The following is an 18036-nucleotide window of genomic DNA, read 5'->3' as shown; positions in this document are numbered from 1 at the left end:
AAAAACCTTTGATGGGTTTTCACAAAATGAAGATGGAAGACGGAAGATCGTGTACCTCTTTAAAGCTGGGTTGTAACCGAGGAGAAAAACAAATAAATACTGATATCCTGCATTTACCCAACTCAGTCAAGGTGTAAGCATGACCTGATATAAAGGGCAGTTAAAATGACTGTGATTTACTTTTAAAGGGAAAAGGGTATTGTAAAAATAGCACCAAAAAAAAAAAGAGTAAAAATTTTGTAATGGTTTGAGGAAAATCCATCATAGACTTCATTCGATTTTTTTTGTTTGTGACGTCATATGCGAGCAGCTACAGGGCCCTGGGAACGATTTTTTAGTGGAGGTGCTGATGTAAATCTGTAAATATAAAATGAAAATAGATTTCGTTGTGTCTTCCGTACATTAACAGAAAAATTATTTTCCTCAAAGAAGTAAATTTGTATTAGTTTCACTGACGCCATAGATTGCGTTTATAGAGTATTCAACATGAAAAGGGTTTACCACTTTCCTTTCTGACAGAAATAGTTTCACCCTGAAATAATCAATCTAATTCATGGTATTTGAATGATTATACTCATCTTTTATTGCATTATTCCGCTCCATCATTATACGATTCATCCCCGTCATGATCTCTCTACTTTTCGTTCTCTCTCTTCCTCTCCAGCTCCCCCTTCCTCCTCTCTCTCCTTCTCTCACATTGTATATTTGACTATCGAACCAACATCGGTACAGCGGTAGAAAAATAACAACTACAAAATATTTCATAAAATTCCACCTCCTTCTTTTTTTATTTGCTCCCTTCATGACGTAACTGCCTACATTAGTATTTGGTATATGTACAAAGGTTTTATCAAAATCAGCTAAAAATTGATATCACGATATACAATATACATATCGGCAAAAAAAACCTTCATCGCAATGTTTTGGTACAGCTTGGGCAGAAAAAAAATACCCCTACATTCTACAGGCATGTGATGGCAGCATATCAGATATCATCCAGAATGGATTTTCAAACTGTCAAGTTTGCTCATATTTTGACTTCCTATGTAACTTGACTACCGATACAGACATTATATTAATAAAATGATGATTAAGTAATATATCTAAAAGTAAAAGTATACGAAAATATCACGCAAATTAGTTACACATGCAACACTGCATGATATCCAAGCTCCCAAATAAAACTCAGAAAATTCAGAGAATTCGTTATTCATATAAGCTGAACGACCTCAATTTCCTTTGAAATGGTAGCCAATTGCATTTTCTTCATTTAAGCGAAAAGTCATGAAGATTTTGATGCTCACATAATCACGAGCAAGTAGCATCACAAATATGATTATAATCACTATGGTATACATCTACATGTATAATAAGCCTACAACCTCCATTCCACAGAGAGCAAGACCTCTGAAGACTGCTGTAAGACCATGAAACTTGCTTGATCTTTCAAAAGTCTTTCAACGAACTTTCAAAGGTCTCCGAGGTCTTTCAGGATTCCTGGTGGATCTCTCAGTGGTCTTCATAGTCTCCATGAGCACCAAAACTTTTTTAAAAGGTTCATAACAATTTTTTCAGCGGTCTTACAGTAAATTGGTCTTTTGGTGGTCTTTCAGCAGTCTTTCAGTGGTCTTTCGATGAACTTTCAAAGTTCTGATTAGTCTTTCCATGATCTTTCGACAGTCTCTCAAGATTTTTGCGGAGATCACTGTAAGGCTCATGAGAGATCATTGAAAGACCAGGCAAAGCCCATGGAAAGAATTATGAAAGATCACTTGTTGCATAAAAGATCTCTGAAAGACCATTGAAAGATCTCTATATAAGACAGTCTAAGCCCAGTAAGACAAGAAGTACCAATCCCTTCTTCAGAGTTCCTTGATGGGTCTTTCTGAGCCATTCCACAGAGATGACGAATTTCAGTAATCTAGGAGACTGCTGTAAGACATTGCCAATTTTTTGGTCTTTCGAAGGTCCTTAAAGGTCTACCCTCTGTGGAATGGGGTGGTAGTACAAAATTACAATAAAAAGCAACAAAATATGTTGGCTAAAAAACGTTAATGGCCTCACAATGCGTTTTCCTTTCTTATTCAATGTGAAGCAAAACATGTATTCTTCAAAGCATGCATCATAAATCTTAGTTCCGGGAAAGATATCCATTTTATAGCCATTACCTTCCTTTTTTTAAAATACATTAAAATCACTTCATATTTACAATTATTCGAAAATAGTACAGGTGATATAAATAAAGAATAAAAAAGTTGACGACATGACTGAGCACTCGTCAGATCGATGGACATAATGTAGACGGAAGGAGATAATTAATTGGCTTGGGTCCACAGCATATGCATGGAGGAAAACGAAAACTATGTTTACGATTTGCCGATTAGGCTTGCATTTTTCAACGCTGCAACGCAATTCAACTGCTGAAGTTGTCGGCTATAACTGGATCTGAGTTTAGGTTTGTAGCAGGAAATCACGCCCTCTATGTTTCAGTTTTAAATCTATCATAGACAAACTGCCTACGCATGAAGCTATGTATGATTTTATTCATTAATTGCTGTATTTGTTATCGTAATTAATTATTTTCTATTCTTTCGTGTCAATGACGGGTATCATTAATATTTTGTACAGGTTTCCATGGTAACTTTGAAGCGGCTTGCGTTTATAAAAAAAAGAACATCTTCCAAAAACATAGCATATAATCATTATGTCCATAAATTATGCTCACATATTGTACATTATTTACCCCCCCCCCCTCTTTACGACGTACATAATTAGTATATGATTTATGCACTTAAAACGAATGAATTAACCGGCATGAATAGACGTCAATTAGTAAGTTTATAATAATTAACCAGTCACTTAAATTTCATGGAAATCCGAATTTGCTTGCTCCAGATTATCGACTCTGAAAGAAAAAAAAATCAAGGGAATGAGTAAAAAAAGAACATTTATTTCATTTTCAATTTCAATTCATTCAACAATAGAAAAATCAAAAATCATACGCTTTACATAAGTAATGGATAAATACAAAATATGGCTAAGACCATTGAACAAATCAAATTGCTTTAGAGAATGGCACAAAAAAGAAAAAATATAGTAATTCAGATAAGGCTATTATAACGGATATTAAACAAAATTGAAGGTAATATGAATTTCAATTTATATGAGAGAACAATATATTGGGATAGAGATTTACAAATATCTGATAGGTGTATGGTTCAATCCATGGTCTCATTATAAGTAACCCCGATAAATTTTATATTCTTCAATTTAGAAATTACAAGATTTATCAATTATAATATGTAATAAGTCATGTCGCGCTCTCTTGTTCCTTGATCTAAATATAATATAGTTTGTTTTGGCTACATTCAGAGATGATTTATTATTCATTATTGATAATTCATATATGTATGTTTTATTTTATTTATCTATTTATTCATGATGGAGTTGGAATGTGGAATAAATATGTTGGGTGGAATGCGGTGTTCAACGCGACACGCACAGGTAAACCTGCACGTTGAATATCTGGCTTCACGGGCCTAATCACTAGAGGCAGGCCATAGATATTCATTCGAGCCAACCCATTGCTATTTTTTTTATTTTGATATGGCTGATTGACAAAGTGTATGCATATGATTGTCCATCTAACACTGATTCTATTTTTGGTAATTACTGAACTTCCTTTTCCCAAATTGGGAAGAAATATCACCAATTCTGGACTATATTCTGACTGGCGGAAGGATTAGGGCTATTTTGCTGTTTGAGGTGATGAATCTGCTCCCCCCGACGGTGTCTTCAAACACGCCAATTTATTTTTAAAATGAGCCGGTCGAGGGACCCTTTTCTGGTCAGATATGGATTGCCAGACATATATCCTATCCACTGGTAGTAAACATTCGACCCCCGAATTTCATCCTTATTTTTTATGAATTTTTTAAAGTGCCAATTTAACACACGAGTCTATGGGGAATGAATTAGGCCTGTGATACCTATAATATAAGCCTTGACCATAGCCTACAAGGGGAATTCCCTAGTTGATGAAATATCTGCCCAAAAGGGGCCCAAACTCTTCAGTAGCAGATTGCTTTCACTAGTATACATGTTTCAATCATCAAGAGGTCCAAAACTGAACTTCATGGCTATATAAGGCTACATAGGGGGTATAACAGGTAACAAATTGTGATTAGTAACTCTGTGTTTGTGTACCTATAGGCTAGGCCGTGTAGGCTGTGTGTTTGTCTCTGTGATTCATGTTGTTGTGTGTTTTCGTATACCGACGAGCGCTGATGTAAATCTTGTATAGCACCCATCACAAGATGTAGTACACATTAGATAGCCCTTGCATCAATTGCACTTGTGAAATTGGTTCATGGGGAAGGGAAGGAGAAGAGAAAACTTTAGAATTTGGCTGAAGAGTGGTGGATTCAATAGGGAGGGGGGGGGGGTAGAGAAAAGCATAGTTAGTATGTTTGGTGGGGGGGGGGGGCTGAGAATGAGTGCTACTGCTATCTTGTTCAACTTTTACTGACTTCTAGCCAGACTAGCCCCCATCCATTTAGAATACAAGCCATCTAACCCCCCTCTCTCCCTGTCTCTCTCTCTTACATCCCTTGGCTTGGGCCCTTGTCATAGGAAGATGTGAATGTATAGTATGCTTGTATGTTGATTCTCATTTCTTTTTATTGTTATCTAATTTAACTCATGTGAATCTGGTATTTATATTTTGGGCAGATCTTGAATCCAGATATGCACACTATTCATATCTACAATTTGCATTATAGGATCTGGGCCCTAAGTTGCATCCATTGTTGAGCTACATATAGGCAGGTAGGATGTGTGTAAATCCATAGGGCACTAGACATTAGGAGTAACATTAAAATTGGTCATTACATAACACATCTGTATATTTCATGCATTTCTTTGTGATAAAGTGAGTGTACAGATGTTAAAGAAAAGCCAGGAAGGTAAATTAAAAAGAAACCTTCATGTGCCATACAATACAGGCTTCACGGGCCTAATCACTAGAGGCAGGCCATAGATATTCATTCGAGCCAACCCATTGCTATTTTTTTTATTTTGATATGGCTGATTGACAAAGTGTATGCATATGATTGTCCATCTAACACTGATTCTATTTTTGGTAATTACTGAACTTCCTTTTCCCAAATTGGGAAGAAATATCACCAATTCTGGACTATATTCTGACTGGCGGAAGGATTAGGGCTATTTTGCTGTTTGAGGTGATGAATCTGCTCCCCCCGACGGTGTCTTCAAACACGCCAATTTATTTTTAAAATGAGCCGGTCGAGGGACCCTTTTCTGGTCAGATATGGATTGCCAGACATATATCCTATCCACTGGTAGTAAACATTCGACCCCCGAATTTCATCCTTATTTTTTATGAATTTTTTAAAGTGCCAATTTAACACACGAGTCTATGGGGAATGAATTAGGCCTGTGATACCATCTACGCAATCAGGTATTTGTTTAAACTCTCAACCCCCTCCCCCTCACCTCTCCTCGTCTCAACCTACCTAATAGAAAATGATAGGCAGGTCATTCCTTATATCAGACTGTTCTGTGTTCTATATCCGTGATACATGAACATTGGTTATTTCATCAGGATGACCCAACCGGGCAGCTGAATTATAGGGGAAGGCGGCGTAAGTTGAGCATAGGGGCAAATTAAGCCACCAGCCCCAGGTCAATAATGAATGAGTCAGACATTGTGGTGGTGTCATGTATTGATGACCCATTGCATAACCCCTAACCCCACTACATTGCTTTCAACTTTGAAAAAAATAGTACTTATTTAGAGGGAAAATACATATTTCAGCCAAAAAAATTAAAAAGGGTGTGAAATAGATAATTGCTTTTTACACACACACGTCTTTAAATATAATAAGGACATGAGAACAACATGTAAGTCAAAGTATGGATCTTCATCCATGTCATAGTCGTTTACATGATGGATGCAAAAGAAATGTGTGGATGCGAAATTATCGCATTAAGTACGGAATGGGGTAAGTTGAGCCAGCCAACATGGGGCAAGTTGAGCCATGGTAATTCTTATGGTAATGTATATAAAAAACAAACAAACCTTAAAAAGCCATCGGTTTGCAGGCAGTAAGGAGCAGATTTACATGAATGTTCTTGTCCTTTTAGAGGATGTTAGTATTCATAGAGAATTAGCAAGTGAAAAGACTTTAAATAAAAATTGACATGCTGGTTCTTCCCCCATACATTTTGTACATAGTTTTTGTGGCTCAACTTACCCCAGAAGGTGGCTTAACTTACTCCACAGATGGGGCAAGTTAATCCCTTTGACATCTCTTTTTTTCAAAGGTGACAATGACTTTCAGTGTCGGGGTAGAAAGTCATACATAGGTGAAAAATATTTCAGAAGAATTAAATTTTAAGGCAAGGTACATATTTCTACAAGATTATTAATCTAACAATTCCAACATGCAAAAAGCAAAAAGTGTCACAACTTACCCCGCCTTCCCCCTACCCAGATTTGGGATTTGAGAAGATCAGACTGCACTCGTCAACAACACATGCAACCCTTGCAGCAACAACAGTCTACAACCCGAGTAATCAGAGATGATCTACAGGAAATAAATTTACCAAATTTTCTTGATGTTGTAAGGAAGGAATTTTATCTCTGAATGAGATGTTGCTTACCAAGCAAATTCTCCCTTCTGTATGCCATCGATTACGCAACAGGTGAAGACCATTGTCAGAATCTGAAGAAGTCAAAAGAGGAGAGAAATAGATACTATTATCATTATGGTATTTGTATAGAAATAAATGTTTCTGGTGTAAACAAAAGGAAAACCATATCAATTCAATACGCCAGATAATATCACATAGCAAACTATCACTATCGTTCCACGTCGCTCATTATATACACACAATCTATTTTTTACAAATTCCATAGTACCTTTAAACTCAATAATAGATAATTGATTGGGTAAAAGGTCATTAACAAAACTGGAACAAAAGGGGGAAAAACCCGGAACGCAATTGTGACTATATGGTATTTATGTACAAGTTATTTTTCTTGTGGGCTGGCCCCTACAGTGTTTCTTCCCCTTTGGGCGTTGCTTTCCTCACTTTCTTTGGTCCATATTATGTAAATTGTTAGAGATTGATTTTATGTATTTTTATATTTTGTTCTCTTGAGGATATAAATACAGGAAACTTGACAAACCTGAACCAAACCATCCCAGTAAAACGAGACAGTGGAGCCAACAGTACTCTAGATTGCAGGGCAGTTATCCTACTCAAAGCTTAAAAAGTAGAGGGCCTGACTCCTGAATTCCCTTACCCAGAGCCAATCGCTTCATCTCCTTTTGGGAATTAAGCCCTCTGAGTTAGGATTTGGAAAAAACATAACTTCCCGAAGTTACCAACGTCTAATCTGGACTAGGCTAACACAAACACCAGAGTGTGAGTAATTTGAGACTTACCTCAAATACCAAAAGAGCCATACAAACTGCGCCAATGAGAATAAAGTTGTCCTGAACTATTTCAATTGATGCTTCAACGCAACCCTAACAGAATTTGATAACAATAATATACAACGATATTAATCATTATCACGATGATATGATATTAATAAAATGATCATAGAAAAGTTAACTTTTCAAATAATGACGAGAATAGTCCGCACTTGTACAGCACATTATCGCCATGATCGCGTTATTTTTAAAATGTCTCTACGTGCTTACGAAGGGCTTTGGATTTTATTACTTTGGCTTTAGTCTGATAAGCCATTACGCAACCACTGCGCACAGGCATTTCAAAGAATTTGAAAAATTCTGTTAGGTTCCATTCACATCCCATGGGTCTAGTGCAGTACAATGTGGATACATTTCTTGGTGAAGGAATGAAGGTCAATGCTGGGATTCGAACCCACCACAGTCTCATTAAGAGGCGAGAGTCAAAACCACTAGACCTCGACGCTCTTACAACTTACAAAACCTCTTCCAAACATTTACTAACAACACATCCATGTGTATGAAACAAAGAAAACATCCATCCTTAAGTTTTCCTTTGACCATGTTCATGATATGTATCTTGGTCTTCTAACCAACTTTTCCTCATTTGATTTGCATGGAGACATACAGGATGAATTTCCACTTTCTCAGCTAATATGCTGTACTAGATAGCTGCATTTCAATATTCAAGATCATATCTACCGGTGTGCCACAACGAAGTGTACTCGTGCGGGCCAGAATTCTTCCCTTCATTTATATTGAAGAACTGACTTCCCAAGTAGAAAATGACCTTTACCTATTTGCTGATGACTCAACCCTGCATATCAAACAACTCTTGGTATTCTAAAAGAAAAACACTTACCACGCCATAGACGAGATCTGGATAAAGTGGCACACCTTTTGGACCAATCTTACATTGCACTAAATCTCCGCCGTCCTCTACTGGTATGCAGCACGACTCGGGTACCGCTTCGTTTATAGGACAGTTCTTGCAGCCTAGGTAATCATCGTATCCACTCGCACCACAACACTTCGACTGAAATAAAAACAAAGAGAAGAGAGAGAGAGAGATAGAATGCAATCCAAACAAAGAAAGTGCCTTCTGCCGTAAAAACTCATCTACACCCGGATAAAGAATATGCAAAAGGGGAGGTTGAACGTCTGTTCATCTGACGGTCAATCGGATCGGGTTCGCCCTATCCACTTCCCCGACTCCTAGGTCTACTGGTTGATGTATAGGCATTCTTAGCTGGAGCCTCGGTTCGATATTTGTATGTGTAAATAAAAAAATATGTGCCAAATATATCTCTGGAGAAAAATGCGTAATTGGTGAGAAATGAGCAAAATAAGCACGGAATTCCAATAAATGGGTATTTTTCGAAGCAATATTGATACACTGTTCCGCATATGTTTTTCTGTGTAAGTGATCATCAGAATTATCAATTTTGAGCTAAGATTTCATGATTTTCCAAAAATAAGTTTACATCAATGTACCAGAAATAGATGTATGATAATATTTTGACAATTAACCTTGATTTAAAAGACTTTCTCGTTGAAATAATTGTTTGCTGCATGCAACTACTGTATTTCATTTTTAAGCATGATTAATGCAAATTTCGATGTATCGGTTTCGAATTTTGCATTAATCATCTTACCGCTTCTTGGACACCGTCTACTGCTTCCCTAGATGCTTCTGTTTCTGGATAACTTTCATTAATAGTTGTAGTCATTCCTTTCAACATGCTTTCTTCAATCTGCAAAAAAATGGATGATACATTTTCAGGTAAAGTGACTAATACCTTCAACATGTTCAAAATAAAACACTTTGAAATTTGTTTTTAAAGGTATATTCTAAAATTGTATTCTGATATATTAGTCCTAGTCAAAATTGGAGAATGGGCTTTGCAAAAAAAATGATTGTTCTTAAGCCGGAGAACATTTCTTTTTACTTTGATTTTTCCTTGTAATTATGCCCATGAATATGCAAGGCATGCGTTTTATGATATTCTGTTCTATTTCAGCTGACAAATAATTGAGAATTCGAATACGAATGCTTGGATTTGCCAAAACTTGATCAACCCCTATGGCAGTTACCGGGGGCAGTTAGTATTCCTGTGATCTTACCTGTTCATTGTAAACGAATGCCAAGACACCTGCAGTAATCTCCCCGCAAATGATTAGCAGCATCAAGAACCAGTACTGCCAAATAAGAAGATTGGATTGAGGCAATGAGAGGTATTTTGAATTAGAAAACTATAACTTGATTGACTTTGTGGGGTAAAAAAAAATAACCCTCACCTTAAGCACCAACACACATCACACACTCGAAAACAAAATCATCTCGCCCACACCCATAACAATATATGTCCAACGATGTACCAAGAGTGTTCAAACAATTATCTTTACACTTTACCCACATGATGCACACACACACACACACACTCCCTAGCTTAGCGAAGATTTAAAATCTTCTATCAGAAAGCATCCTTTTCTTAAGATTAGATGAAAAAATGACACATAAATCATATATAAAAGGAGGCTACATGACGTCACGCAACATTGTTTTACTCCACTCAGAAGAGATTGTTTAACATTGACGAAGAAGGGAGATGGGTGACGGAGGTGGAGGTAGGAGAAGAACTTGGAAGAGAGGAAAAGGAGTAAAGGGGGAGACATCTGTCCATATTCAGTATCTTTTTTTTTACACAGAAAGGAGTGTTGTCCCAGCCGACTGATTTTCGGGTTAAATCTGAACGGGAAATTAGTAAGAATTTACATAAAATTTCAAGTAGAATTGGATTAAAAAAAATGCATTTATATATAAATATATATTAATCAACAATTGGCTGTTTTAAATTCTACCTTATGTTATGATCTAGAATATTATCACTTTTAGGAGAGTCATGCCGCCTTCATAGTTCCACAGGGACCACTGCAGCCAAATTTTGGTACCTCTTGGTCCCTTATCCCCCTTTTTTCAATATTCTAATCATTTCCCCAACTCACCAATTTCAAGAGGCAGACGCCTTCTTTCATTGCACCACAGCACCCGCAGAATCCCACAATGAAAGTGAAACATCCTATGGCTATTGTCAAAGCACAAACAATCACCAAGGTGTCCTCCGCAAATAGCTCTTGATAGTCTGCCTGTTTGGCAGTCACGTAGGACCCGACGGTTATAAGGGCGATACCGGCTGCCTGAGGAAACGATGATGCAAAGGTGATACTGTTAACATAGTTCATGGCGATGTCCAATTTAACAATGCCGTTGGTATTTTTGTCAAAGTGAACCAACATCTCGAGTAAGCCTGGGGCCCGCAACACAGAGTTTAATAGCAATCATCATAGAAGAATATATACACTGTAAAAAAATGAAGTGCTAATTTAGCACTTACAGTGCTTGCATAGTGACTGCACTACGAGTGCTGATTTTCTAGTTCAAATTTAAACTAGAACAGTGTATTTACGATTGATTGCATTGACTACATTGAGCAATCAATCGTAAAAATTAAGTGTACGGTCAATCGCTAACGTTTGTGTTTACGGTACCCTGGATGGGCTTGTTGATTAGAGGGATTTTTTTCGTTTATGATAATAATGGCAGTAGATGAAATAATAATAATGACAAGTTTTTCATGCATTTAAGGCAATAATTCCATATTTTCACAGTTCCATCTTCAAGGCTCTGGTTATGCTAGTAGTCCAGGATAGAAAAAGCATAACCTTGTTTTATATATATATATACAATATTTTATTATGGTTTCTTGTCAATTCGAGGGTGCTGATTATGAATCTGAGTGATGCCACTTGTGTAACCTTGAGCATTTTCCGCAAATTGGCAAAATCCAATATGGCCGCCAAAATATGCAAATTACCCATGTAAATTGTCCGCACATTGGCTATAAAATACATGAAATTGTGTGGCTGGAGTGAAATACTCTCTGAAAAAATAATCTGTGACAATTTTTTTTTTCTGGATATTCAAAATGGCCGCTGTCGGCCCCTGTATACTCTATTATCATGATTATGTACAATATGAATGGGAAAAACAAATTTTCACAAAAATGAGCACTTAACTGCAAGAAATTGCGATGTATGAACGAAGTAATGTATGCAAATCATCATTACTAACGAGATATATCATTAATTATGTCATCTATTGATATCTAAAATAGCCGCCACTGGCCCAAACAGTATTATAAAAAACAAGGTTTAGTCAATTTTCTATGGGGCCTATCCCGGACTATAGGGGATTTTCGGAAATACAGTGTATGTTTTGGTGTTGTTGTTGTTTTACAAAATTATGTTATATGTTTATATGTTATTATGTTTCTGTTATAAACTAATGCTATCTGACAATATCAATCAATTTGCCTAAGAAACATATTAAACGCAAATATTGTCAACCTTACTAACTCTACATCCACTTTCTTTCAAATAATGAATCATAAAAACACGCAACCATGTCAACATTATATTCAAACATAACAACTAGATATATGAATACAAATAACTCTATGAATATCACTATTGCCACTTCATTGAAAACAATATTATCAGCTCAAACTTACCCATATGCTAAAGTTGAAGATGAATAAGAAAAGCTTGGCGATTTTTGGTCCACAGCCGGCAACCATTTTGAATTTATTTCTATACTTACTTAGCCAAAAAAATACAATGAATAGTCGAATACAGACACACAAATTATATAGCTTAGTGAATAGCACTCCCAGTTCTGAATGAAGTAATTATCACAGACTGTTGTTTGGGTTTTTGCTTTCTTAGGGGCGTTGTTAGGGATACGGTATGTAGAGATATGACTCAAGAAGGTCACGTACAAAAAACGCAAACCACATGGGCGTTTCTCCACTACATTTTTAATTATTAATTTTTAGTGTGAATTATTGTAACTATTTTCTTCTTTGTTCCCTAGTTTCTTACGATAATTTACAACGGAGACCCGAAAAAAATCATCGACTTCAAAATTGTATGATTTCTTTTAAAAGAACAATGAGCAAATTGAATGTAGGAATAAATTAACCCATACAATAAATGCAATTGCTTATAATTTTTCTCGTTATCAACGAACTTTTACCTTTGCCTAATAAGATAGTTCGGGGTTGTCCATATCTTTCCATTTTCGTTAATGATTCATCTCCGTCAAGTGTTTGTAGATCCATACAAAATTAATATTTGATAGATGCATTAAAGAAAGGGCATATTTCCCCCATATAAAACATGTAGATTACGCGAAGGAGAAAGGTGGGGTGACGATTAAAATTAACTTATCAATTTGGTATGCTGAAGTAGAGTATCATGAGGTTTTAGCCTACACTCTGAGATCAAAATAATGTTCAATACCTTGTAATATTCTTTTTAAAACAGGTCAACTCTTGTGAAAATGGCGTCAAATTACATTTACTTTGGATGATTGTGGTAAACAACTATGAACAGAGGAATAATGTGGCACATATCCCGGGGAAAAAATCGTGTTCTGCATGTTCTGCAAGTGGAAAGCAATAACACGCTTTCACCATAACCCCCTTATTAAAAAAAATCATATCTAAGTCTTTTTTTATTCTTTTCCCCCTTTTTATTAAATCCTGCACTCTAAAAACGGTTTACCCAATATCGGGTAAAATGGGAACGTGCATGTTGGTTGGGTAAAAAGATACTAAATATTTTGAAAATTTTACCGCAATGTTGCGTTGAAATTTACTCTTAAAACATGCATTTTGCCCAATATGGGCTAAAAAAAATACCCAGCAAACATGCATGTCTTCTTTCTACCCACTATTGTGTTAAATTTTACTCAGTGTTTTAGAGTGTGACTGTTTTGCGCCACTGCAAGTGTAATATTCTAAAGGGGTTCAATGACTCCTTATTTTAAGAAGAAAACAGACAAATTAAATACATATGTTATATTGGTTAGGTTGGAAAATAAGTTAATTTGTTTTTATGAATGGCCGCCTCCCTTTTAACATGTAACAATTTCTTCTCCGTCGCTAGACCTACCCATTACACATTCATCTTATCATGCTAATATGAAATTTATCAAACCAAATATTGAGACAGTTATTGGTATGCCAATTAAATGGGTTTTACCGAACTGTTCCCCCCATTCCGACATGCATAGCCTCGAGATTCGCTCTGACGTCACACGATAATGATCATGATAATGCAAATATATTGTTAGAGATAAGATTTTATCAGATTTTGAGAGATGTTTTTCATATGAAATTAGCATGCACCAAGGTAACAATCGAGACATGCAGCGTGTCTCATTATACCTAAAGAGTATCTTGGGTCATCCGTGTTTGCTACCAACAGACAAGGGACATCGGGAAGGTTCACTGCCCTAAAGAAACATTAAAATAGTAATGGTTGATAGAGCGTGAAGGAACACACTCTCTTAATTGCGAGGAGGTACACTATGATATGCTACGTACATGAAGCTCAAAATCAACATTTGACCATCTTTACATTATTCTTTTAGTATTAGTAGTAGTATCGCCATCACCACTATTATCATAATCGTCATCATTATCATTATTACTATTCACACAAAATAGTGAGCTTTAAGTTTAATCCCCGCTCTCACCTTCTGACCCCTCGCAAACACGCACCCTTTTTTTAACATGTTTTTTATCAAGGATTTCATTCAATTAAATTCAAGATAAGTACAACGAAATTGACAAATCTTAATTTTACATCAACAAGACAATACGGAAATATTTACCAAAAAACTAAAGCAAATAAGGAAGGAATGAAATACCTTTAAAAAAAAATGTACATAAAAGATTAGCCTAGCCCCGACCCTCTATGTAACCTAATAATGATTTGCAGAAAAAAAAAATTATTGTTCCCTAATCCATTTTATATTAAAGTATACATCCAAAGAATCAAAAGTATTTCATAATTACTTTATGTGGTCATCATTGTAAAGTGGAAGTATTACTAATCAGATATATAACTTCACTTTTCAAAATAGTGATCAGAGATTGCAGAAATCAGCTCTCAAAAATGATTTATTTTCATGCCATATTTCTGCCTTCCACCGGTCCTCTTGCGAGCTCCAGCTGAGTGACGTCACACAATGAGCAGTGAGCAGCTGAGCTGACAGCAGCCCATTGGAGACGATCTTTCCAATCAGCGTTTTTTGCTCTTAGAATTGTTTATTCCTCTTAAGATTGGTCTTGTTATATAGATAAAAGTTTGAATTTACTGAACAGTGAAAAAAAGTGCACATTTAACGTATTTTGGTAACCGATATTTAGCTTAGAATTTTTTTTCTTTTTCCAAGAAATATATGTGAATAAACAAAGCATTTTTTCACGTAGAAATCACACTTGCGTCACATTAATGTTATAGTCAATATAAAGCATAAATATTCTTCTTTATGACTGAACAAAAATTATGAAATTTCATTAAGTAGCAAAGTCAGGAACCACAAAAAAAACACGGCAATATCCATCGCGAAATGACTGAAATTGCAGTTGAATTGCCGAAGCATTATTAGGAAACAGCGGCGAGCGGACTTTCTTTCATATATCTTAAAAATGCCTCCCCGTTAGGGCGATGGTCTGTGGCCAAATGCGTTGGCCATTGTTTTGTCATGTGTGAGGACCCTGGTTCGAAACTCGGATTTTTTTTTTCTGGGTATTTTTTTTTTATTCCTTCCCCGTCCCTACCCATCTTTTTTTTCTCTTTTTATTTTCTTGTGAAATTCTATTCAGACCTGTATTTATCAAATCTTGCTTCTTAATTGCTGCTTTTTACGGAACTGTTAAAATAGTAATTATATAAATTTGAATCAAAGTTTTTATGAAATTTCCTGCAATATATTGTTATTTTTCTTTAAATTCAAATGAATTTTTGATTGCGTGGACTTCTCCTTTACTCTTAATGTAGGGAATGCATAGCAAAATTTATCCAGAAACAAAATTGTCTTAGAATATGCAAATCAGTAATTGGACACATGTTCACTTTTCTTTCATCCAGGCCACTTCCTCACATCCACCAGGCTTTCAGTCTTATAACAAAAATGATGAACCATCACACAACATTCACAGTGCTTCACAATAAATATTTCACTTCTGTTCATACATGCAATAAATATTGTGGAAAACAAATAAAAGGCGTACCCATATTCAAATACCGTTTAAAAGGACAAATATATTATACCTTTCGAGAAAAATCAGCACGTTAAATATCTGATAACAAAACATAATTATGGGGCACTGCAAGAAACTTATGTTCAATTGCAAATCAAGCGTAAGTCTTAAATTCAAATTCAAGCGTAATAAGGTCGAGTTGCAATCGCAATTCAACTACATGTTTAATCAAAGGACTTACCCTTGATTTGGGACGTGTGATTGAGTATAACATTTCTCGCAAAATGCCCTAGTAACATTAAAATTGTTCTTTCGTTTAAATTGTGTGTTATTATTTTTGACAAGCTGTATTCCTGTCCAAGTCAAATTTCTTAGTTCTCTCCAAAACTGTGCTCAAAGTTGTTTCCAAGATTGATAAAGAAAAATGTTCTTTTGTATCATTATCAGTCCACAACTTGCAAACCGTAGGTCCTGGAAAGAGTGAAGAAAAAAATGGCTATACCCAAATCATAGTAAAAGGACATGATGGAATCTCCCAGATTGAGGTAGCAAGCAGAGACCAGAAGTCACCAGAGTCAGCAAGTGTGCAGATCTATGTGTAGAAGAGAGAAAAAAAGAAATAGTTTAAATAATCAAATCAAAGTATGAATTTAATTATCGTGATGATTGATGACGTGCGGTGGCATGTAATTCCCGGTCAACAACAAATGATAGTAGGTTTAGACACCTGAAAAGTTCCACTCAGAACACTGGTGCTCTACCTCAAGTGATTTTTGTGTAGGCCCCACTCCACTTCACTACCGCTACACTACCGTACATGTACGCCACACCTACCCGGGTAGGTGTGTAGCGTAGTGTAGGCTGTAGCAGTACTCCAGTAGTGAAGTGGAGACTACACGAACATCACTTGAGGTACGGTGCTCTCTGAGTCTCTGTGTCATTACAAAGATTGCATTTATCTTCATTGTTGAAGGCATTACGCATACATATATGCAGCAACACTCTAATCAGAAAGAAACACCAGACTCTAATTTTGGCCCACCCAAGGGTTCATTACATGCCGCCGCGCACAGAAAATTCAAGCCATAGAAGTCGTGGACCCAAGAAGTGAGATCCCAGCACGCGCGACCCACTAGTTAGAAATCCACTGCCAAACGCGGTTCGTGGTTAGTATACTAATACTAACCTCGCAATACGTGTGAGTAATTTTGGCCAGGAATCAGGGTAATCACTGCTGAAAATTTGTCTGGCTTCATGACATCGGCATCATGGTGATATAATTCTGTGTATAATAAAAACTTAAACATTCCTCTGAAACAGCAGATTTTCAGCCATGGTCCATACCACTCAGTGCTCCTAAATAATTTAATCGCCTGCCTGAGTCCTGACCAGTTTTAGAAATCTGAAGAAAAAATCTGCTGGAATTGTGCCACTCACACGTATTAAGTATACTAACCTCGCACCACGAACCGCGTTTGGCAGTGGATTTCTAACTAGTGGGTCGCGCGTGCTTAGCCTGGAGGCGTCTGGGATCTCACTTCTTGGGTCCACAACACACGACTTCTATGGCTTGATTTTTCTGTGCGTGGCGGCATGTAATGAACCCTTGGGTGGAATTGTGCAAAAACATTATTTCTAAAATAAAAACTTTTTAATATTAATAGTAGTTATGCCAAAATGCATGATTCTAAACTTATATCAGATCTGTATCTGTCATCTGACCTGAATGCATCGTCAGAACAAGTACAGTTTCCAAACATGCTTACCTTGACTTTTGACTGGATCAAACAGCGTAGCCTGCAACATGCATCGGGAGCAAGTGAATGGGACCGTGCAGCTTGGAGTTTTTCAATAGTTAGTAGAGGCTAGAGCAACACAACGAAGACTGTCGAGTGGACAAAATCGATCTTTCCAGTTCACAATTCAATAAAAAACGGGCAAAATAACACAGTTCTGGTTCCCTTATAGTCTGAAGTTGTCGAAAACAGAATTCGGATGTCACATTACATGAAGAAAACGGTAAATTCGGAAGATATTGAAGAGGTCAGTAAGGTGATTCAGTGTATTATGCACAGAGGGATGATAAGCTCGATGATTGTGTGACGTCATTATTCTCGACTGTTTTCACTGCGTGAACTGTCGGTCTGGGGGCGGCTGGGGGGCTTAGAATGGTCTCTAATAATTTCATTTCTTGCATTTCCACGACATCAATAATACTTTTTAGTGACATATTTGTGTATAAAAAGACAAGACCTTTCCATTCATATATAATTTGTCTATAATCATCACTTTCGTGAATTTTCTTTGGATGTATACTTTAAGCTTCCACATATACAAAAAACACGCACACACATCCATGAATAGCCCAGCACACACCCACATAAACTCACACACATATACCTTTAAATGCCGTCTACCGT

At 36.4% G+C, this 18036-nt stretch overlaps 1 protein-coding gene across 4 annotated transcripts; it reads right to left on the bottom strand.

Annotated features, from left to right (window-relative positions):
- Window positions 1–562: 562 nt before the first annotated feature.
- Window positions 563–12650, bottom strand: LOC129258415 (CD63 antigen-like). 4 transcript variants are annotated; one of them, XM_064098435.1, is made up of 8 exons: window positions 12074–12650; window positions 10509–10700; window positions 9627–9701; window positions 9158–9256; window positions 8365–8538; window positions 7473–7556; window positions 6685–6746; window positions 563–2905 (listed from the first exon to the last, which is right to left on the bottom strand). In XM_064098435.1, coding segments are annotated over exons 1-8 (753 nt in total). In that variant the 5' UTR covers window positions 12140–12650; the 3' UTR covers window positions 563–2904. The 4 variants fall into 4 exon arrangements, 2 of the variants coding, with proteins under 2 accessions (XP_063954505.1, XP_063954506.1); XR_010293367.1 differs by having other exon boundaries at window positions 763–2905; window positions 6628–6746; window positions 12074–12243; XR_010293366.1 differs by having other exon boundaries at window positions 764–2905; window positions 6496–6746; window positions 12074–12242.
- Between the last annotated feature and the right edge of the window lie 5386 nt (window positions 12651–18036).

The sequence above is a fragment of the Lytechinus pictus genome, chromosome 4 (genome assembly GCF_037042905.1).
Source record: "Lytechinus pictus isolate F3 Inbred chromosome 4, Lp3.0, whole genome shotgun sequence".
Taxonomy (NCBI): Eukaryota; Metazoa; Echinodermata; class Echinoidea; order Temnopleuroida; family Toxopneustidae; genus Lytechinus; species Lytechinus pictus.
This window is presented reverse-complemented; position numbering and strand designations above follow the sequence as displayed.

What these genes read in the sequence shown, in the direction of transcription:
- LOC129258415 (XM_064098435.1), bottom strand. Translation starts at nt 12,139, where the DNA reads ATGGTTGCCGGCTGTGGACCAAAAATCGCCAAGCTTTTCTTATTCATC. An exon ending in TCTTCAACTTTAGCATATGG is followed by an intron (nt 10,701 to 12,073) that starts GTAAGTTTGAGC and finishes TCGTTTCCTCAG; the next exon opens with GCAGCCGGTATCGCCCTTAT. An exon ending in CAGATCTCGTCTATGGCGTG is followed by an intron (nt 7,557 to 8,364) that starts GTAAGTGTTTTT and finishes AAATTCTGTTAG; the next exon opens with GGTTGCGTTGAAGCATCAAT.